General features: G+C 40.7%; 1 protein-coding gene across 19 annotated transcripts in view; it reads left to right on the top strand.

Moving 5' to 3' along the window:
• Nucleotides 1-24,611, top strand: part of TRPM3 (transient receptor potential cation channel subfamily M member 3) — an 809,383-nt gene that overhangs the window by 672,831 nt on the left and 111,941 nt on the right. For all 19 annotated transcript variants that reach the window (XR_014773156.1, XM_084750067.1, XM_084750062.1 and 16 more), the window contains one exon: nt 13,456-13,528. Coding sequence is in view for 18 of the 19 variants with exons in the window: in XM_084750067.1 (XP_084606193.1) it covers nt 13,456-13,528 (73 nt within the window). In the remaining variant the exon portion in view is untranslated. The remainder of the gene's footprint in view (nt 1-13,455; nt 13,529-24,611) is intronic.

The following is a 24,611-nucleotide window of genomic DNA, read 5'->3' as shown; positions in this document are numbered from 1 at the left end:
TAAATATGATGGAAAAAATGAGGGAAAAGTATGTGGTTTTGTCCTGTGGTAATGAAAAGAGGAGGAAAAAACAGCTACAAAAAAAAATCAGAAAATTCTTGTAACTCAATAAAAAGCACATATGGTGTTGGCCTAGAAGCTCATCTGTGGTCCTAGGTATTGCTCATGGGAGATATTTATGCTTATTTTTAAACATATATGGAAGAACTGCACATGAACCCAGCAATGTGCTTTCTTGAAACGGGAAATACTACCTTGAGTCAAATTAAATTTTCATCCATCTGGTTAGCTGACAATAAATAAATAACAATTATTTTTATTCTGTATTTTTTTATTCGCCGTCATGAGACCTACAAAGAAGCTTCTGGAAATGTGACTTCGGGTCCTATGACATCTGTCCCACTGGCATCCAGTGAGGCACATCACACATTTCTATGATAAGTGAACATGGAAACATCAGAAAAGAACTAAAAGGAGACAGATGATAGACTGCCTTCTAGTCCCGCCCCCTTGAAAGCGAGAGCTACAGAAAGAGCTGCACCCTACCGTACATTTTGCCCTCATCACAGACACAGCTGAGAAGTTTTGTCCTGCCTTCCTACATGTCATCCTAGGGTGGCAGCGCTCTCTTTCAGTGACAAATGATATGCCAGTCATGAGTTTAGGAAGCCTTGCGTGAAGCACTGACCCATATTCTAAATCTATGACATATGAGCTGTAAAAGCGGTCCCCCTGCAGTATGTTCACTCAATGATTTCTCTTGCACGTGCCCAGTTATATAAGCCAGAATGGCCTAGAGACCATTGGCCTAGAGGCAGCCTTCAGAGAGCTGAAAGAAAAATCAGCCATGTCAAACTGGGATAGAAACAAGAACTGAAGCTCCTCCTGGTGGCTGGGAGCAGTGCAGATCTTGGGACAAGTTCTGACCCAGCTTACTTCTGAACAGAGGCAGGGGCCTTGATGTTCTCCAGTATCATTCTGGAACCAGCATCTCTCCCCTAAGCTTTTGTTAATGGGCTTAGAGTGTTACCATCACATATCAGGTTCAAAGACAACACAAGGTCCAATTCATTTTTTATGCTAAGACTCATCTCTAGCTATTGGCACAAGTTGTGTGGCGAAAGCTCCACACATCTAGGATTTTATTCTAAGGACTATATGCTAAATACAGAACAAGATCCATACCCCAAACTTTCATCCTGTATTTATTTACAGCAAACATTTAGAAGCAATGTAATTAACTAACTATGATGCATTAATTAAGTGAACTAAGCTGCATCTACCAGATAAAAAGTTATATTCTTGAAGAGTTCTCAACAACCCATAAATATAATGTTAATGGAAATGTGGCATGAAAAATAACATTTCAAAATATGCTCCTGTTTATGTTCTGTGGAGGAAAGAAAGAAGGGAAGGGAAGGAGGTGGATGGAAAGAAGGGATGGCAGAAAGGGGAGGGAAAGGCCAGGAAGGAGAGGAGAAGAGAGAAAAGTGAGCACGCAGGACTGCAGGCATGCTACTTTTATAAGAAGAAAGCTACACTGTGTTGGCGGCACCAGGGAGCCACTGGCCTCTGAACTGCATTTCTTGGAGGGAAAACCTCTAGTGTTTTGAAATTATGGCAGGATAAAAATTAAAAGGGGGGGCCTAGGATTAGAGCATAAAGTATACGCTCGTTTATCCAGCTCCCTTCATCAACTGGCAAGTTGCTCGTCCACAGGTCCCTAGGGGTAGCACAGAGCTGAACAATGATGTAGATCTGGCGCATTCTATAAGACAACCCTTCACTAAAGACAGCCTAAGCCAAATTATACACTAAAAGTCAAAGGGTTGAAAATAAACTAAGAAGACCACTGTGTAACAACACACCCCTTTTCAAAGGCAAGCAGTCCTTTATATAATATGCAAATGTACTCACAAAAGTCTTATAGGGCATGCTGGAATTATTCCAGTGTCACCCGATTTCTGTCTCCACAGCACTTTTTATTCGACTTGTTCAGCACAAAATATGAGACTCTTTCACAAATATTCCATGGAGAATTATCACAATAGCCTTCCAATAGCCACAGGTCCTACATCCACAGACCAAAACAATTTGAAAAGGACTGTGCTGGGCATGAACGGACTTAAGTTCTCACCATAATTCACTGAACAATACAACCAAATGGCTACGTGCAAGCATTTGCATTGCAGTAGATGTTCGTACAGAGTTGGCATAACCTGTGTGCGAGGTTGTGTACTCTAAATGCCACGGCTCTGTTGAATCGAGGGGACCTGCGCATCCTCTGTGTGTAACGCCCATGCAAAGAGCTAGGGTCAGCCCCTGCGGATACTTAGGGATAACTACAGTTCATATGGAAAAATATTTGAATCTGATATTAATATTCTACTTTTAAATGTGTTTCTGTCTCCAACACTGTTTTGTTTTGGCTTTTTCATCTGGAATTACATTTGAATTTCCTCTGACTTCCTTCCCTCTTGCATAGTAATATGTATTCCCCTTACTAGAGTCAGTAACTTTGACAAAGTGACAACTTTAACAATTTTTATCAAGAAGTTTATCTTTCTGGCGTCTAGGAAGTGAACACAAAGTCTCAGGTTCCCTGTATCCTGTTCTTCACTGCGCATCCTTCCTTCTTTACCCTGTACCAAGTCACTCTGATAACGCCAGAAAGAAAACTAAAGCCATTGTGTGTGTAAACACCTTTGATGGCCAATCAGGATTCCTGCTACCCTGACAATGGTCTTTATCATTCATATCCTAATAATCGTGCATTTTGAATTTTATAGTAATCATTCCGTTGTTTCAAGTTATTTGAAATACTAGTGAGTCGCAGGGGAAATGTCATGATAACCTGATGGACTTGAGGAGGCACTGAAGCTGGGAATGGACCTCAGTGGGAGAACACTTGCTTACTATGTGCAAGGCCCTCGATTTGATCTCCAACCCTGTTTTAAAAAAAACCTAAAAATTAAAAAACAAACCAGGCTGGGGGTGGCTCATACCTTTATTTTTTTCTCCTCCTTTATTAATTTATTCTTGTTACATCTCAATGGTTATCCCATCCCTTGTATCCTCCCATTCTTCCCTCCCTCCCATTTTCCCCTTATTCCCCTCCCCTATGACTGTTCCTGAGGAGGATTACCTCCCCCTGTATATGTTCATAGGGTATCAAGTCTCTTTAATCCCAGCACTTGGGAGGCAGAGACAGACAGATCTCTGTGAGTCTGAAGCTAGTCTGGTCTACAGAAGAAGTTCCTGGACTGCCAGGATACTCAGAGAAACCCTTGTCTCAAATAAATAAATAAATAAATAAACAAATGAAATAAAAGATCCAGCATTGTGATAATTGAATTCCCAAGTCTAACTCTTCCTGTCTCCTGAAGCCTCTGCAGATTTTATTACGAATTTGCCCAGGGAACATTTCAGAAATGTGTATTTTTCATATGGGGAGATGGGGTAGGATGTTTGTTTTTGTTTGTTTGTTTGTTTGTTTTGTTTTGTTTTTGAGACAATGTTTTATTCTGTAGTTCAGGTTGGCCTGGCACTCATGGCAGCTCACCCACCTCAGCTTCCTGAGTATTGGGGTCTGGCAGGAGCTGCCACCTCTCGGTAGAAATGTTTCTTCTGTGGAAACCCTAATGCCACCTTTTGGTGTCATTGAATCTAATGGTTAACATATTATTGATGGACTTTTAAGAAATTGCAAGGATTTCTTTTGCTGATCATCTATTTGTAGTTATAGCATTTCTGCAAACTTCTCAGGCACAGTACAAACCATTTGTCACTCTCAAATGTCATCTCTGCAACAGCTAGCAGCAGGGTATGGCTGTGGGGCGCTCCTTTCTATTTCTGATCGATTGAGCCGAAGTGTCCTTGCAGCGCATGCCTGGTTTTCAGTGTAATATCACGGTTATTTTTATTTTCAAAGCTCTGCTCAATATCTGTGTCTGTTTTCACAGATTCGATGCCCACTGTGACATAAATATGTCACGAATTAAGCTGATAAAGAGTACTTTGAAAGCGGGTCAGTTAATTCTCAGTGTATTTTTACATACTACCTTCTTCCTCTTTGACCCAAGACCTACAAGGTTTTAAAAGCAGAGACCATGATTAATTCAACAGCATACTCTCTCTCTTGTTATTTTCATAGTGAGAAAAAAATACTCATTTAATTCTCAGGAAAAAAAAATGAATCAGGTCTCCCCCTAAGTCATTTTTTGTTTCTGCTACATTTCTAGGCTGTTCTTTGTTGCTCTGAGTCCTTTTCTGTATTGCGTGTAGTTTAATATACATGGAACCAAATATTTGGGCCTCTTGGTGAATATATATTGGTATTCTGTGCTGATGTAGCTTTCAAATTATCTTATTTACACCAGGTCTCTGTAAACAATGCTGGTAAGTAACATTCACCTTCCTTCACGTAATGCCTGTTCAGTCTCTCAACAACAGCACAGCATCCAGTAGACTCTTGTGCTAAAATTAGTTCTTAACTTGTGAGGCATACCCTATTTCTTTTTTAAAAATCTTTCTTTTTCTTAAACCAGTCTTATAAGCACAACCAGCTGGTGATAGTTCATCCACTCAACAAATGTTTACTGAGCAAGGACTGGGACTCCTTCCCGGAAGTGAATCTCCTCTCTTTTAATTAATTTATTTTTATTTATAAATTTATTCACTTTACATCCCAATTGTAGCCCCCTCCATCACTCTTTCCCCTATTCCTCCTCCACTACTCCTCAGATAAAGGGAGTCGCCACCACTACCAACCCACACCAGCACAACAGGTCACATCAGGACTGAGCACTCTTCTTTATACAAAGAAAAGTGTGTGTGTGTGTGTGTGTGTGTGTGTGTGTGTGTGTGTGTGTGTGTAATGAAAGGTAGAAAGTGGGGTCCCAGAAACCCTTACAGAATAATAGGAATCTAAAGAAAATGTGAGGGTCTCTCCTAGGTCTATAGAAAACCTTCTTAAAGTGGTTCATGTGGGCAGAGGACCTATAGTTAGTTCACTAAGGAAAGGAAAGGGATTCCACTAAAAAGGAACTGAACAGACAAAAGCCAAGAAACCGAAAATATCAGGTCTAAACACAGACCAGGTTGCCCCACACAAGTGGGACATCTGGTAGGTAGGAATGGGTCACGGCTGTGATGATGGAGATGCCAACAAAAGGCATGACAGCAAGTGTGAAGTCAGCAAGAGATGAGATTAAAGAACAAGCTGGAGGCACAATGCCAGGGGTCCTTGAATGCCCTGCTTGAATTTCTGTCTTATATAGGGAAGGAAAACACTAAAAATATTAATACAGAAGATTGCATGACTAGCCTCATGGGAAAGAAACAGGAGATGAGGAAAAGGATCAGAATCAGGAAGGTCTGTGGGGCTGGGGAGGGAGTGGGGGGACTTAACACAAAATTAAAGATGCTACAGGCTAAACCAAGACTGCGATGGCAGGGACAAGAGAGAAGGGAGGTGACAGGAGGCAGAAGCAATGTTGGACAGAGCATTTCACAACATGGCATCACATACCGCACCTGTGATCTCATTTCCCCTTACCAGGAGGCCAGCCCAGGGAAGGCATGGATCTTACCCGTTTGCTTCACGACCACATCCTCTGCATGCAGCAGCACCAGGCAGAGATGCTCAGTAAAGCAGCCCCGTGAATCAGTATCATGCGGGGCTTGGGTGTGACAAACTCAGTGACCAAATTTCTGATTTTTAAGGGGGCACAAAATAAAAACTAAGACAAGCTGTGAAGCTGGTTGGCAGCCAGATTGGAGGAATAGAAATAAGGGAAAAGTGTAAAAATTAAAACTCTGCTTCTCTTCCACGTGAAAGCCATAATTTTATCTAAGCTTCGGTCATTTGTCTGTTTAAAAGGCTGAATTTGGAGGAAAAAATTTTTAATGAAATAGTTTTCACATTTATTCTTTTGTATCTGGTAGACTGGGTTCATCTCACTATGTCCATAATCTAAAAATGTAGCCAGCCATGTCACACACATACTAGAGTTAGTGCTAGTGTTCATGTTGAAATGTCAATGTTATAGTAAGTAAAAAAGCCTTTGCCCAATTATCTATAAATTAACCTATAAAATAATCAGGTTAACATTCTATTTAGTTTAAATTTTTATTACCTTTATGCTTAAACTTGATAAAATGAGATGCATGTCTATCTACTTTTCTGCCCCTCAAATGACAAAAAGAGACAAAAATACATACATGGTTTAAATTTTCTTTCTTTTACTGCTCAGTGTGTAGGTAGAGAGAAAGGAGTACAAGAATATTTTCAATAATTTATGAAATGTTAAAAGTAAGAAGCTAGAGTTTCAAAGATCATTGCAGGAAAAAGTACATACGGTATAGTGGTGGGGTTTTTTTTTTTCCAGATATAATCGGAACCAAAATATGCAAAGGAAAGTGTGAGGGTGCTGGGCACAAAATCAGGACAGCAAACGAGGGAACTTTCCCTTAGAGTAGCTGGCCCAAGAATTTTCACTCTGCAAGCTTTATGCCACAGATGCACCATGTGCATATGAGGATCCCCACTGGACCAATGTTTATAATGACATAGAGGGAAACATGCCCTGGGATATTGGCTGGGTATGCCACAGTGCATGCGTACAATGAAACATCAGGTCAGTAACAAATCATGATGCCCACATCAGCGGCTAGAGCACTGTTCTGCAGAATTAACTGCCAAGTGGAAAAGCAAAGGAAGAGACAGTATAGTATAGTATAGTATAGTATAGTGTAGTGTAGTGTAGTGTAGGGTAGGGTAGGGTAGGGTAGGGTAGGGTAGGGTAGGGCAGGGTAGGGTAGGGCAGGGCAGGGCAGGGCAGGGCAAGGCAGGGTAGAATAGAATAGAATAGGATAGTATAGGATAGGATAGGACAGGGTAGGATAGTTGTCAACACTGAAAACAGGAGAGGATGGCTGTATGAGTTTAATTTTCACAGGTTTTCATTTCAAATTTTAAAAGTGTTAGAATAGTGATAACAATATAATATCTCATGTTTGCCTAGGGGAATTATAATGGACAGCACATTTTTGGAGTCTCCAGCTCCCCTTGGTGCTCCTTTGGCCTCCTCTGCAGGCGCCCTTGCTCTCACTGTCAGTCCCAGGTCCTCGTGTTTTCTAAATACCAGTGTACCAGGATGGGACGTGGATATGAAGGCAGCCATGCCCACACTTCAACTTTTCAACGCCCACACACACACACAAAGTCCTTGCATGCCAACACATCTCAAGCTCCTTAATGACAACATCAAGTACCTCTACAAGCCTCCCCAACAAGCCCCTTAGACACTCCCCACTTGTCTGTGTCTCCCTCAACCCCATATCCACATCTGTTGCTATAAAAAGCCTGATAATCTTACATTTTAGGGTAAATTTAACATGCCAGTCTACTGCATCAGGGCAATTTCCATCTGAAAGATGATCTCTAATTATGCAGTGAGGTTTCGGCATTGGAAAGATGAGAAGGTCAGATGTGCAGAGAATCCCATTTGATGTTGAGTTTTTTCATTCTTTTAAATAATGAGCTCGAGTGTTACCCTGAGTTCCTCCAGCTTGTTGTCAGTTAAATGAAGTGTGATTATATCTTTCAGGCCATTTCAGCCCTGGAGGAAAGAGTTATCTTAAACAATTAGCCAAGTTACCACTTCTGCGCTCAGGTTTCTTCTCCAACAGGATGCAAATTTTCTTCTGATCCAGCATCCCTTCTTGAGTTCAGAGCATGGTACGGCCACTTCTTCTCTCCCACCTGGCATCTATGGTATCATCAGTAACTGCTAGGGACAAAAGCCAGAAGGCTCTTCAGAAGGAGAGCTACATGAAAATCTAACTTGGCACACACCTCCTTCTGGAAGCCCCTCCCATAGATCCAGCTGTGACCCTAACTCACACACCACATACCTTTGTCTTGTTTTACCATTTTTTCTTATTTTTGATTTCCAATGCCTACGGAGGTGTGTTAGTCTTTTATTGTGGTGATAAATTTAAGGCAGAGATTTACTTTCTCTAATTGGTTCAGTCCATGGTCAGCTGGCTCCACTGCCATGAGCCAAAGATACGGGAGAACATCATGGTGGTGTTGCAATGGAAGAGGCTGGTCGCCTCAGGGCAGCCAGGAAGCAGAGAGAGGGACCATGGAGGAAGACAGAGCCTAAAATACATGTACCAGTGATCTACTTCTTCTAACAAGACCCCATAAATTAATGTTCCCAACACACCACAAATAATGACCGAGAACCAAGCTTTCAACCCATAAACCTGTGGAAGAACATCTCAAACTCCAACCAAAACAGAAGGCCTTCCAGTTCACATCCTCTGCCTCAGTCTACCCAGGCTCTGACCTCCAGATACAAGCTGGTACAAAAGAGGCAGGAAGTCATAGCATGTCCTTCCCTCCCTTCGTTTCTTCTTCCTGTTTAGACAGGCGGGTGAGTGCTACTGGCCTTCAGTCAGAGTTCTCCTTAAAACTTTTGCGTGACCTGAACCAAGTTACCATACTTTGTCTCTGATTCGCCAAGCAGAGGATGTCTGAGGCAACTGGTAATTTAACAATCGATGATCCTGTGTATTCTCTCCACCCCAGTGACAAAGCTTAGAATTATTTGCTAGAAAGTCCTACGCGGTTTATTTCCTATATAAGTGAAAAAAGTCGAGCACTGTTATTCCACCTTACAGATAGAAGAGATGGGTACGTCAAACTGTGGAGTGCGACAGTAACTCACTGTGGGGATCCAGATAACCTTTTGGGTGACAAAGCTTTTTCTCTGTAGAAATTAAATATCTCCATTATTGTTAAGCACTCTTGCAGTGCTTCACTCTATCCTGGAATGTGCTATACCCAAAGTCACCCAGAGATTGAACACTCTCATGACCAAAGGAAAGTTCATATGCCAGATGTCCCCTCTCCGTGTGAGGCTTATGAGAGTCAAATATCCCTAGTTCCAAGTTCATGGTCGGCTCTATCCCACCAACAATGGAATGTGCTCTCATCATTTGTTTTGAGCAAAGCTACCTTCTGATTTATTAAATGCCTCTATGGTCAATTTTAACTATCTACTTAGGAGTTCTTGGCATGGATAACTGAGCTTTATTTATGTCTCCATCTAATCCAGATATTCATGGCAGTGATTTGTTGCTTGTATATTTTACATATTCATCTTTATGTATATGCACACATTTATTTTATTACATAAAATGAGGGGCTGAAGATAATGTATGTAAAACTATATATCAGTATTCCTGACACATGGAAAAAGCTCTCCTCACCCACCAAACAGGACTTTTTCTAATTGGAAGGAGGGCTGCCATAGTTCACCCACGCTGCTTAGGTGTCTTATACACAATGGAAATTTACTTCCTACAGTTCTGGGTGCTAGGAAGTCCAAAATCAAGGTGCCAAAGATGTAGAGGCCGCTTCCTGGCTTCTAAGTGACACCTTCTGGCTGTGTCTTCATACAGTAGAAGGAAGGAGGCAGTTCTTTATGGGCTCCTTATAATGATAATAATTTATAGCAATCATTAATCAAGACCTAACACCCCACCCTCGAATTGCCTCACATCCTATAAACCACCACATTGGCCTTAGGTTTCAACATAGGAATTTAGGGAAGACAATCTACTATATCATGGATGAGGAGCATGAAGGAGGGTTATTATGTAGCACATTCAGACAAAAACAACAACAACTGATGTACTATGTTTCATATTGAAGGCATATTTTTTTGTAGACCCCAGGAGCAAAAGTCAAGCAGGATTGCCTGATCCAAGCATATAACAGTAGGATCAGTAGCTTTAAGATAACTATTTTTAGATCATGTCTGGGCAGTCATGTTGGTAAGATACTTTATGGGCGTAGCTTTTGATAGGAGATGATATTTAGGAATGTATATGCATACACATTCACATATATGCAATAACAATTAGTGAAAAAAGAGGCCAGGAGTTTGAGGGAGAACAGGTAAAGGTATCCAGGAGGGTTTGGAAGGAAGAAAGGGAAGGGAGAACTGTTATCACTAGAATACAATCTCAAAAATATATTTAAAAAAAAAAAAAACAGCTATCCAGGAGCGGGTGAGCCGGCCCTGCCCTGAGGACATAGGAGCAGGAGAGCTATCCCTGCCCCAAGGACATGGAAGCGGGAGAGCCAGCCCTGTCATGATGACTCGGGAGTGGGAGAACAGGCCCTGCACTCAGGACAAGGGAACAGACCCTGATCCAGGGCTCTGAGTCGACTGGACCCCAACATCTACCCCATGTATGACCTGCTAGAACACATGAAGGGGCCGGACCTGCAGATTCCAAGATTAAGAATCTCCTTGATAAATGGCAACAACAGGATATGTGACAGCAGTCCCAGTAAGGATCCAGTTAACTGTAGTGTAGGCCTCAAACCAGACCCATGACTCCTAGCAATGAAAATTTGAAAGTAAACATATGTAGACAAAAGGCTATAATACATGATACACTACACTATAGCTTCCGTGACAAGATTTTTTTTTGTTGTTTGTCTGTTTGTTTTATTTTACTGGGGGGAGGAGAGAGATTTTGGTGCAAGATGTGTAAATCATAGACATTCAGTAAAAGTTAAAAAAAAAACCATATCTTTATAGTATATGTAACACAAAATGCATGTATGCATATATGTATATAATCTGTACGTTTATATCATATTTGGGAATAGATCTAAGAATTCTACTACATAGGTAAAAATCTCTGCCTACTATGATATTCTTCTGTATTTTATATAAATTCTTACATACTTTCACATATTGAGCCCTTTTTATTTTTATTTTTATTTATTTTTCTTTCTTTCTTTATTTATTTATTTATTGGCTTTTCAAGACAGGGTTTCTCTGTGTAGTCTTGGCTGTCCTGGACTCACTTTATAGACCAGGCTAGCCTCAAATTCACAGCAATCCACCTCGCTCTGCCTCCCTAAGTGCTGAGATGACAGGCATGTGCCACCATGTTCGACTCACAAGACACTTTTATTAAGGAAAAGAGAAGAGAGAAAGAAAGGGAAAGAAAGAATGCCAAGAAAACAGAAAAGGGAGTGGAGTGATAGAAGACAAAAAAATAAGTGCCTTCCTCACATTGACTTTCAATGCCACTTTTGCATGGCTCCGAAGGCTTGCATCTGTGCAGGAATGACTCCAGGTCATATTCTGTTCCATAATTTACTCACTGTTCCCAATGCTAAAGTAATACTGTTTAAGTTCTGTGGTTTGCTAAGTCATTCTATGACAATTTTGTGTGATTATTAAGATTTGGATCATAGACTCAATCTATCAAAGCCACAAAAACACTTTTGGAGTTTCTACTGACAATACAACTAGCTGTGATTTCACCTAGTGATCCCTGGCTTGTGTCTGTGTTATACTTTCTGATGGGTTAACTAAGGATGTGCACCAGATAGCAAGCTTTGCTGTTCTTCAGCAAAGTTCGTACTTTCCCATTATAAGATTCTTCACTGACTCCTTATGAAGATGGCAAGAAGCTTCCTCAAAATAGATTGTTTTCTCTGTTATAAAAATCCTCCACTAAGTTTTTTCATGCAAATTTTTGCTCCAAAACCATCTTCCAGCTCATCCCTGCCAGAATCCAATGATATTTAACCACAAATCGCTGTTGTTTCCAACAACCAGTTGGAGTATGGATGAGGTACCCTTTCCTGAGTTATTCACTAATGAGCCTTGCTCTTTCCTGGGGCATGTGTCCTTCTGCCCTTTCTTCCTTTTCCAGTTGATTTCTACCTCTAATACGCTGCCCATGCCACGTGCTGATGCTGCTTGTCTGTCTTTCAAATGGGGAAATGTTCTCTCTGCAGCCAGCGTTCTACAGAGTGAAAAGGCAAGGCATCTGAGGAGATTCAGTTCTCAGAACACACAATAGAACAAATACTGTGCTGCTGATCAATATGGATGTCAGAGTTTCCTGTCTGCCCATAAAAGATTCCTCCCAGAAACATAAACATGAGCCTTCGGTGGCCATAGTGAGTGCATATAAATAACAATTCTTGAGGCTTTCTTTTAATGTCAGCAAATTTTAAAGTTATGAAGGGAATTCTTTAGTGCCATAAATGTGGAGTCTATTCCCACTTGCCAATTCATGGTCGCACTATCAATTGTTAGCAAAAGCATCTCTTCTGGAATGACTCTCCCAGCTCTCTCTCTTGTCAACTGTCAAGTCTCAGGGAAGAATTGCTTCCTTGCTGATGTCTCTTCTCGCTCCTTCCTGTTATTCTTCCCCAGAGACTGTGTGTCTCTCCTATATCCATTTCTTACCATCTGGACATACTGCTAAATTATTCTAGAGGATATTCAAAGTCATTGAGCGGGCTGAACAGTGAGGTGCATCCCAATGCCAAAACCCTGAATGATACCTTAGTTAAGGTGTTTGTTGCTATTATAAAATACCATGGCCAAAGCAACTTGAGGAGGAAGGGGTTTGTTTCAGGTTCCAACCCCAAGAGCACACCCCATCACTGAGTACAGAAAAGGCAGGAACGCAAGGCAGGAAAGTGGAGGTGGGAACTGAAGCAAAAACCACAGAGGAATGCTGGCTGCCTGGCTCCTCCTGGCTGGCTCAGCCTAGTCTCTTTTTCTTTTTAATTTATTATTATTATGGTCTGTAAGTATGGGTGTTCTGCATGCATGCATTTCTGTGCACCACATGCATGCTTGGTGCCTACAGAGGCCAGTCAGATTCCCCAGAACTAGAGTTACAGACATTTATGAACTGCCATGTGCTGGGAACTGAAACTGGATCCCCTCTGGAAAGGCAGCGAGTACTTTTAACCACAGAGCCATCTCTCCAGTTCAGGAGCTTCCTTTATTACACACTCCAGGACTACCTGCTGGCGGGGGGGAGTGTCTGACCACAGTGGGTTGGACTCTTCCACATCAAATCCTTAATCAGGAAAATGCCCTTCAGATTTGCCCACAGGACAATCTTATGAGACATTTTCTCAGTGAAGAGTCCTTCTTCGCAGATATGCCTAGGCTGTGTCACGTTGACAACAACCAGCCAGCACAGATGTCTATTGCTTGCTAAGAGTGATTGTAGAAATAGCTATAGTGTGCATGTGTGCTTATGCAGTGGACCATTTTCTAGGAACTTAGTGGCCAGCCATCTTTAAGCATAGTTTCTCACTCATGGTCTGTGTTACAACTTATATATTTTGTGAATCCTGTAAGTCTTGCTTGATAACCACAATCAATACCATTATCTAAGATGGTCCCCCACTTGGGGACTATTGACACATCTCTCTCTTAATGAATTGTAGGGTCTGGTCCTCTGATCTTTACGTGTGCTTGCCCTGTGGTTAAGAACCTACTTCAGAGATAGTAAAATGGTCACTGCTCAGAAGTAGTCTCATTGATTTGATTTCTCTCTGGAGGAAAAATGTATTGTTAACAGTCTCCTTTTCTCAAATTGCAGATCACAGTTTTTCGAATGGGATCAGAAGGCCACCAGGACATTGATTTAGCTATCCTGACAGCATTACTCAAAGGTAAGACATTCTCGGTCCACATAATACAACAGTAATTTTAACAGATTAACAGGCACCGTATGTCCCCTATTAATGGATATAACCCCAAATGATTTTGTGTCACATCTAATTACTGACAGCCAATGACCTATCCATGTGAGATACTATTGCCACTCTTGAAGCTTTCCAGTGCAGACATGTTGCTTGTGATTCAGTTTTATAAGTTTTGAATAGAATATAACTTGTGTCCATTGAATCATAAAACTGTAGATGAAAAATGTTACTGTAATATGTAAAATACTAAGTTATCTGAAGTTATTTAATAACTATTATTACTTTACTTTCAAAGCCACCTGCGGGGTGTAGGTGTAGATGTAGCTTTGTGTGTGTGTGTGTGTGTGTGTGTGTGTGTGTGTGTGTGTGTGTACATAAAAACTAAACATCAAATATCACTGAGGGGAAAGCAGAAAGAAAGAAAAACTTGTTATAACTGAGCATTAGACTGAACTCTAAGGTCCCTGTTTACTGTAGTAAACACAGTAATATGTGGGTATTAGAGTGTAACTGCTAAGGTAAATATTAGTCCTACTCTCTAGCCACAGACCTTCAAAGTTGTTTCACTACCTGCCCTCATCTGTGGAGCCATATCTAAGTAAAGACCAATTTCCTCCAGGTTCCATTTATTAAACCTCCTCACAAGTATACCTCAATATGCAAACTACAATTGACAGACTATTTTTAATTAAATTTAATTTTATTAATTTATTCAGATTTCAACTCAATTGTTATCCCATCACTTGTATCCTCCCATTCCTCCCTCCCTCCCACTTTCACCTTATTCCCCTCCCCCAGGTCTAAGACCAAGGGTGACCTCCTCCCCCACTATATGGTCATAGGCTATCAAGTCTCATCTTGGTATCCTGCTTATTCTTTCTTTGAGTGCCACCAGGCCTCCAAGATCAATTCTCAACTTCATATGGAAAAACAAAAAACTCAGAATAGCAAAAATGATCCTATACAATAAAAGATCCTCTGGAGGAATTTCCATACCTGATCTCAAGCTGTACTACAGAGCAACAGTTATTAAAACAGCATGGTACTGGCACAGCAATACGTGGGTTGATCAATCAAATCGAATTGAAGACCCAGAAATGAATCCACACACATATGGTCACTTGATTTTTGACAAAGAAGCCAAATCTATTCAATGGAAAAAGGATAGCGTCTCCAACAAATGGTGCTGGTCTAACTGGATGTCTACATGTAGAAAAATGCAATTGGACCCATATTTGTCACGATGCACAAAACTCAAGTCCAAGTGGATTAAAGACCTCAACAAATTATTTTTAAAATTAAAATAAGCCAGGTGTGGTGGCACACACCTTTAATCCCAGCACCCAGGAGGCAGAGGCAGGTGGATTGCTGTGAGCTCAAGACCAGGCTGGTCTACAAAGCGAGTCCAGGACAGCCAAGGCTACACAGAGAAACCATGTCTCAAAAAAAAAAAATTTAAAATAAACAGAAGAAAGTTAAAGTGTCTTCCATTCTAAACTTCAGACTAGAAGTATAAAACAAAGAGTAACTGGTTTAGAGTACGGTTCTCACCTAGCCCCATAATTCATCTATCTGCAGCAGCCCTGGTCGCCTGGCTTGTCATGCCTGCCCATGGCCTGCATAGAGTGTGAACTCATTGAGAGAGGAAAAGCTGTCTTAGTCATCCACATTCTCAGTGGTGCACTTAATCCAAACACATAACATTCAGTTTTTGCTGGATAAAGAAATGAACGGATTACCCAGTGATGCAGTGATGGATTCCGTATGCCTTCGTTCACATACACCGTTCACAGTTACCCCATTCCTTGTTTCCAGTGTATTACTCTTCTTCCACTATTGCTGATTTCTTGAAGACTTATTACGTGTCGGTGACTGTGCCAAGCTCTTTATGACTACAGTAAACATTAATCATGGTGACAGCTACATGATGCCAGAACTAATTTAATCTCCCTTTGCCAGCAGAGTAAGAAAAGATACAAGGGGGTGGAGCAACCTGCTGAACCATGCAACACTTTGTTGCCTTGCTACTATTAAGCCTTGACTTAGGTCCGGTAAATCTGACTTCTCCTCATACCACATGAGACCCTTAGACAAATATGACTGACACTCTTCCCTGCGCACCCCTTAAGTGTCTATACGCAGTCACTAGACTCCTGGTCACATATCAGGAGAACCCTCATAGCTCATGGTGTATCCCAGGTGGAACGCTGCTGTAAGACATTTCATTTCTACTATAAATATAAGCACAGGGAAGGAGAAGAAAGGGCCTTGGGGGCCAGGCACATTCTGAGCTTTATGTTTGTTGCCTTTATCAGAGACAAAGGTTAAAAAAAAACTGATACAAGGAATTCTAATATTTCCTGTTTTCATATAATGATAACAAGGAAAGTAATCATATCAACAAGCAAAGTATATTGAAGTCTCACTATGTGCCTGACACTGCCAAGAGCTTTTATAGTGCATTCATTCACTGATTCTGCACAATAGTTAGGCACCAGGTCACCATGAGACTCGCTTATAAGTAAGGAAATGAAGGCACGGAGCCAGTCAGCATGTCCTCAAGAGAAGCTAGCTAGCAAAGGTGCAGCCCAGACCTGAGAACTCATATACACATATCCCCCTCCCACTGACAATAACAAATGCTCAGGAACAAAATTCATAGCAAATAGGGAGGTTTCCAAATATCAGTAAAAAACATAGTGACCTTCACTGTCCGATGAAAACACTTGTCTTTAGCAATTTATGAGACTAGAAATTATGCATCACCTTAGGTCAGCCCTAGAATTCATTTATCATGCTGTAGAATACCTGTTTTCCAAATTTTTTAAGCATGATATTTTACAAAATGAAATACAATTTATGTCATAATCAAGTAGTTATGCATATTGCACTTGGAAAAATTAAAATTAAGCTACCTGGGATAATATTTAAATGGACAATATGCAATGAAATTGAATATTTTCTCTTTTAATCTATTTTCCCGGATACTGATTGTACCCTACTAAATTGATTTCATGGGTCATAAACCGGCAGCTTAAAAAGTACTGCTATAAAGGAGATGAAAGGAAATTTTGATTGCTCTAAGAAAGTAACGTTTCTAATCACTATAATGAATATTATTTATGCAGCAGTTATGCTAACGGGAATTTGTGCCATTAAAAGATTATAGTGTGTCAACTCTATTTTGCAAAGACTTCTAAATGCTCTTCGACACTGACCTACTTGATTTGGAAAGGGAATCAAGCATATTTTTGGCTGACTTCTTTGATGATCAAGCATATATACATAATTACATCCACTTTAAATTCTTAAGTTTATTATATTCCTCATATGTGTTTAGCCAAGGCAAGTAACTGGCTTAACACTTAATTTTCACAATTATATTGAATCTTCAATTATGTAATGCACAGGGGTTATTTGTAAAGTTCAATTTTTATTCTAAGACATTGCTGAGAAAACCAGTAGTTAGATTGGAGGAGAGCCAGGAAGCAAACCATTGCTCCACAAATCCACTAGGGTAAAAAGGAAAGGCAGATGGGAAACCAGGTGGCCATGAGGGAGGTAGGGCTTTGCTTGCCTTGTGTTTGCGCTATTTAATTTAGTTGTCTTGTATTTGAAATTGTATTAGTGGCTTTCAGTCCTCTGCTACACACATAAGCAGTGCATAGTAAGCAATAAAGTGAACAACAAAGGTCAATATCTCCACACCTTAGACAGATGTCTTTCTATAAAACATTTTCAAATGAGTGCAGTGAAGAAAGAAGGGGGACAAAGGAATTGTCCAGAGAGCCAGGAAGCCTAGGATGACTTCAAATGGGGACATAGGTACTTTAGACAATAAGTGGCATCGCATTCTTTCATATTGAGAGTGTTGGGCTGAGCCACAGGTTGTGTGTCCTCTGAGGACAACCACTCTTCCCTCACCATCACTCACACAGGGAGAAACCGCAGATACGGCAGGTCCAGCTGCACTGCAAAGTTTCACAGGCCAGATAAAAAGGGGGCATTTTAATAAGAGAACAGAGAATGTTCACATATTTACCTAATATAAAAGTATCATAAGTATAAGTGAGACTTGCTTTATTTAATTGTAACAGTGAACTGTTGATATAACTAGTAATCATCTAAGTAAACACACACACACACACACACACACACACACACACACACACACACAATTTATACTAGCTAAAGTGGAAATAGATGGACGGATTTGCAGAGTCTAAGGGAGAGCACAATTCAAACAAAAGGAGAGTTGGGGCTCAATTAACACCATCAAGGTCCACCATCCACCCCTGGAGGACTAGTTGATACTGTGTCAGGCAAGAAACCAACATCAGTGATGGCTGAGAAAATGCCAATCAAAAATATCCAACTTTCTTAGTAATTAAAACAGAGAGGTTCCAAGGAGAATGGCAACTTGCTTGATTTTGATAAGTGCCCGTCTTTGAATTTGTTGCTGTGACAAGACAGTCAAAGAAATTCTGGAACCGCGAAATAGGAGAGGAGCAGCTTATCCATAGCCAAAGCTATTACATTTATGTGGGGAGTGGGGCACATGTGAAGGTCAGAAGACAGCTTCCAGAAGTCAGTTCTCTCCTTTTACCATGCCGGTCCCAGGTTTGAGCTCAGGTCACCATGCTTGGTGGCAAGTGCCGTTACCTGCTGAGCCATCCATGAAATGGCAGTACTATACTTTTTAAAACTGCACATCTTCATAGTTGTCTTAAAAGAAGTGCTAAGGGTCAAAAGGTATCAAACTTCCTCAAATTCAAATATCCAAAAATCTGTATCTTAGAATAAATGCACTATGGTTATATTCTTTATTCAATGCTAGTGCATGTTATGTTCCAAAATATAAGGTTTCGTTCAGCAGACAAAACCAGGAAGTGGATCAAATGAATACTAACCAGAATTCAAGCATTTATACAAACATATTCACAAAGCTCATAGCAGATAATTACACCACTAATTACGTATTATGTATATTAATCACCAGTATTACACTTTTCAGTCTTAATAGTCTGTCCTTAATCATTTCTAATATTTTGAAGAAAATTACATATTTACCATTTTCCACCCTAAGACCAAAGCCTACTACTTAGGAAAACAATGATTCTATAAAGGTCAAAGCACCCCAATTGTTCTTCACTTACTCCTCCCACGGCTAGCCCTGCTACCACCCTCTCCATAAGACACTTACTACACTGAGGCCACAGGGTCAAAGGCTGTGACACACTACAACAGCAAGACTGGTGGCCACACTCAAGGCACCACTTTTCCTTGACTAGAAGATTGTTTGATCTCATTGAGCCACAGCCTCCTCCTCTCTATAAAACTGAGATGATAACAATGGTAACTATTTTGTTGTCCTGGTGACTATCTTAATTGACAAGGAGAGAAAAGCCCCTAACCCAGTACCTAGAAACATCTCTTTAATACATGGTGGTCTGGCAGAAAGAGTACATGGAAGAGGAAGAGGAAGAGAAGGAAGAAGGAAGAAAGAAGGAAGAAGGAGAGAGGAAGGAAAAAGGGAAGGAAGAAGAAGAAGGCGGCTATGACAACAACCCACTGGAAATGAGTCACATCCGTCTGCATATGCCATGTATACATGTGTACACAATTTTTTTGCAGTGCACATTTGCTGACCTCATGGCACCTTTCTTGCAGGGAGGTGATGCATAGGACATCTGAGGAGGCCGCTCTGGGTGCTCTCTGAGGCTGACTCGCTGCTTTACTTCATGGTTCACATTTACCACATAGTCGTTTCCATTCCAAAACAGGTTTTTTAAATCCTCAGGATTCTGAGATATCCTCCATGTTCAAAACATGTCATAATTATAACATGTTAAATGTGAAAGACTCCATATATTTCAAAATATTAATTTAAGATAAAATACAAAAAATTGAGTATACATATGAGGGTCCTGAATAAAACATAAAGGAGTGGAATCTAGAAAATGGAGAAGCACACTCTACTCTGCCTTCAAATAAAAATTCACCTACGGCAATCTTATTTGCATGATAAATCAAACAGATCTCAGAGCAGCAATGTGGCCTAAGGTAGACAGCACTTTCAGACTCTAATGTCCATCTTTACCAGAGAACACAATAAAAGAACTCAAATCCTTTAATCTCTTTCATTTGGATAAAAATGTATGATTCACAGGGAACTCTTCACAGAAATTTTTTCATTTAATCTTCACAGCTCTTTGGAATGATTATCAGATAGCTTATCTCCAAACTGGCTCTTTCTTGGCCATGAAAGTGAAAGGAATTAATACTGATGCTAATACACCTGGAATAAGCCAAGAATGACCAGTCAGAATATCAGTACTACAAATGTCCCTGCTCTTCATGATCATCTGTGTGCTGTGTATGTCCTGCCCACCCCCGTCTCTCTGCATCCAGCAAAATTGCTAACAAACATCAGGAATTTAATAAATAGTACTTATTAATAGATGTGAAGTTATTTCCCATATCAGTCAATCACTAGCCAAAGTCACTTAGACAGCCCAGGTATAAGATAGGCTACCTTTACCTATAAGGGTCATTGGGAGGGCTCTATCCTCTACTGAATGACAAATATGACGTACTCCTCTTGCTCACTCCTACCTTCTAGTCCTTAATTTCACGTGTTATTTATTTTCTTCATCAAATAGGTCAAAACTTAGAACTTGGTCCTTCCAATTTCAAAATGAAAATAAGAAAATTAAACTTACTGTATGGGGTTCTTAATTAGCTATAGAGTTTTCTAGAAACAGCTGTGGATAGAAAAGAGGTTTACTTGTCAATAATACAAATGACGTCGAACTGAACAGCGGCTCCATGGCTGACCTTCTCTGGTCCTTAACACATGACTCCATGTGGCCCCTCCATGTTGACTCTCAGCATCACAGCACGTCTCAGGTTCCCCACACTCCTGCTCATATTGCTTGTTTCCCTCTAAGAATGAAATAAATCCTCTTCCTTCAAACAGCACAGCTCCCCCCAAGTTTCTACTTGGCTCCTTTCTCCAGATTCAACTGCTCTATGCCTCAGCTTGTGTTTGGAGGAAGAAATAGAATCAGGACCTGAACAGTCCCAGGTCCCTCACTCTTCCTTTAGCACCATGTGGCCATTTCTAAATACTAATATATCATATTCTGTCACTTTCTTCTCAGAAATTAAACATGCTTTCACTTTGTAACATGTCTGTCTTAGTTACTTTCCCATTGCTGTGAAGAGTCACCAGGACTGAGGCAATTTATAAGAGAAAGCATTCATTTGGGGGCTCATAGTTCCAGAGGGTAGTAGAGACCATGGCCATCATTGCAGGAAGCATGTCAATAGCCAGAGCGCTAGAGCAGTAGCTAACAGCAGATATCTGATCCATAAGCATGAGACAGAGAGAGGGTGTGTCTTAGTTAGGGTTTTATTACTGTGAAGAGACACCACAACCAAGGAAATGCTTATAAAAGATTTAATTTGGCGCTGATTTAAAGTTTCAGAGGTTTAGTCCACTATTACCATGGTAGAAAGCATGGCAACATCTAGGCAGACAGGGTGCCAGAGAAGGAGCTGAGTTCTATGTCTTGATCCGGAGCGGCAAGGAGGAGACTGGAAGTGTGTGCCACACTAAGCATGGCTTGAGCACTTAAGACCTCAAAACCCCGCCTCTACAGTGACACACTTCCTCTAACCATGCCACACCTCCTAAGTCCCCCTTCCTACGGACAAGTATTCAAACACATGAATCTGTGGTGGCCATAAGCTATTCAAACCACCAAACTGGGAATGATGTGGGCTTTTTAAACCACAAAAGCCACCCCTAGTGACACACTTCCTCCAACAAGGCTATGCTTCCTAATCCTCCCCCAAACAGTTCCACCAACAGCTGACCAAGCATTCAAATACATGAGCCTGTAGGGGACATTCTCATTCAAACCCACCACAACATGCAAGCCTCTGACTTGGCCCAGGAACACAGCTCAGGTGCTCAGATCAGCATGTTCAGTTCACTGCAAATGCACCACTTCTGTCTGAACAGCTCTCCACTAGTGAAGAACTCATTGCTGTGACTTCCCAGCATGGAACTCATGCCTTTTCCTTCTTGACTTATTTGAGAGCAATGAATCAGTATTAATTGTGCAACCAGTCACTGCCTAGGCTCAATTATATAGTCATGTGGACTGGCAGCAACACAATTTTAAAGTGTGCTGTTAGTACTACTAATAAAAAATAATGATGATGTGGCTTGACTCTATTGTCCCAGAAGTTCCTGACCTAATTACAAGAAGTACTAAAGGACAGACAAAGAGGCCTTGAACCGAAACGGACTTACTGAAGCAAAAGAATTCCTTCCAAGGGAGGGAGAGGACAACTCAGCCACTGAGTGCATCAAACTCAGGAATTGGGGCTTTGGCATATGAAAAGAATTTGTGTCAAATCTATGCACATAATGATGGAGTGTTCTGGGAATTAGGAGGGTATTTCCAGGAACTAAGAAGGGGTCAGGGCCTGATGAAACATGCATTTTTTTTTCAGAGTCAAGAAATTGGATTGAGGGAGATGTGTTCAGGAAAACATCTAAATCTCACACCTACAATGGGATATAAATGAAAACTCTAACTGAATTCTTAGACTTGGGTTTCCTCTCTGGCATAGCACAGGTAAACGCAATGCACATCCAGATAAGGCTTAGTTCTTGTTTCCCTCTGCCCAATGTCAATAACAATCATAAAGCTGGCACATAACAACTGTAACTAATACATAATTAGCCACATTTCTGAGTATTAGCTAACTTAATCATTATGACTACAAGGCAAGAACCACCAGTGTCCCTGGTGTCCAGAGAAACTAAACTAGGGTCACACAGCTAGACATTGGTAGAATCTGGACATGAATCCGGGTTCTCTGAGTCACTCACATTTGCTCTGCCTCCTGAGATCTATGACCAGACCAGATATTAAACAGAACCTCCATTTTTATGTCTTTAGATAAACAATGACAACTACAGTTCTCTTGGTAAATTATAAAACACAGAAAGACTGACAAATGTGGCCACTACACCACATCTAGGACAAGAGTATGATGTTTTGGTTAAAAGCATTAGGTGAGAAGCTGCATTTTATGTTTTCCTCCTTAATCCTGGAAGCTAAACACCCCAGGTTCTTTTGTAGAGATGGTAGAGCCATGTGACTATGGGGTGACCAATGAGATGAGACTAGGACGGAGGGAAACCATTTCTATACCTGGAAGATGAGAACAGATGGGGGGGAAATGAAAAGTAGCAGACAGGAAAAGAAAATTAAATTCAAAGCTAGCATCAAGCTGATTTACACCTTCTGATGCCCAAAATTCTTACAATTTGGGACATCCAAAAATTCAAAAGGGAAGACTTGAGAGGAAAAACATGAAAGACTTTGTTAAGTCTTTTTTTTTTTAAAGATGCAGCCAGAATGCCATGTCTTCACCCACACCCCAAAACACTCTACAACTGAAAAGAAAAGACCTATTCTCTGAAGAAGTCAAACAGATTTTCTGGTATAGAGGACCTGATGCTAAAAGCAGGCTGAGATATGGTTCTGAAAAGAGGCGAGGGACAGAAAGCTAAATAAGCAAATGGACATTGAATGCTGAGACCTTGGCCTACTGAGACAATGAGACTAGAGAGTTTCATAGCAAATCTTAGAGGAATCAATGGCTCAACTTTGTAAAGTATAACTTTAGTAAAACAAACAAACAAACAAATCCATTGCACCCAAAGTAAGAGACAGAAAACAAAAAGGACAGAGTCAATGCAATAATTCCAGAACCCTGGGCCATAGGTTTCTATAGTTCCTTGCTGGTAATAGCAGGAATTTTATCCATAGACCTGTAAAGGCAAATTCATTTTTGACATATCATAAATAATCAGCCCAAGAGTAAGAATTTTTATTCTACTGTAATCTCACATCAATTATATGTTTCTCTACTTTGCCTATTGTACATACAACAGGAACATTTCTCCATGGTTCTATGTTAGCAAGAGGGAGGCTGGTAAAGGATTGGCTTCTTGTACTGCAGAAATGGTACAACAAAGAGAGCACATTCGCGTAAGTCGGTTTTAGAAAAAGAAACCCACAGAGCTTTACAATATCACTAATCATAAACCATATAAGCCCATCCATCCTTTCTACTTGCATATATTGTCGGGACCTAAGGACACAAAGGCAGTGTTCATTGTAGAAATTCTTGGCATATGTTATCACTAAAGAGACTGAGTACACACTTAAATACCTGACTGTGTGAGGTTTTTATATAACTTTATTCCACAGAAGACTAATACTCAGCTCCAAATCAAAAGGGAGAATAATTCTTCAAAGTGAATAGACTTCCCACTGAAAAACAACAGAGCCCAATCAATAAGAGGAAAATCAGACCAATGCTTAATCACCACCTTGTCGTCCCTCGCCCCAGCAATGAGGAAATAAAGGGGGCTAGGTGATAGAGAAGCCCAGAAAGACACAGTAGTGAGAGGAGAAGCAACCTGCATTTCCTCAAGGGCTAGTCACCCGCCATGACCAGTGAAGACAAGTATCTGGTCATCAGGACAGGAGCAACAGTTCCATTGCCTGCTTGCAACCAGGTACCACCAGAGAACATCAAAGCTGCGTATTCTCTTGTGCCAGGAAGCCTTGAGGATGCTGCCAGAGAAACCTTCCAAATAGGGGTGGCTGTGGCTCAAATGGAGAATTCCCAGTGTCCACAACCTTAACAACCCAGACAAATGCACACCCAATCTTCTTAAAATATTCCTAACAATAATCTCGTTTTATAAACTAAGCATGGTGTTCCCATCTGTGTTCAGTCTCTTGCACTGTAGCAACTTTACATCCTCTGGTGTTTATCTTAACCTTGACAAACTTCAGCTTCTCAGGAAAGAAGGAAAGAAGATAAAGAGAAAGCCAAAATATAGATTTGATCGGCACCCATGTGCTATCATAGAATCACTCCTAATACAAATTGGCAATGTCTGTTAAGTTTAAGCACCATCTGAACTTAATACTCAGACTTTCTCCTTTATAAT

Source organism: Acomys minous (genome assembly GCF_964271855.1).
Source record: "Acomys minous genome assembly, chromosome: 2".
Lineage (NCBI taxonomy): Eukaryota > Metazoa > Chordata > Mammalia > Rodentia > Muridae > Acomys > Acomys minous.
This window is presented reverse-complemented; position numbering and strand designations above follow the sequence as displayed.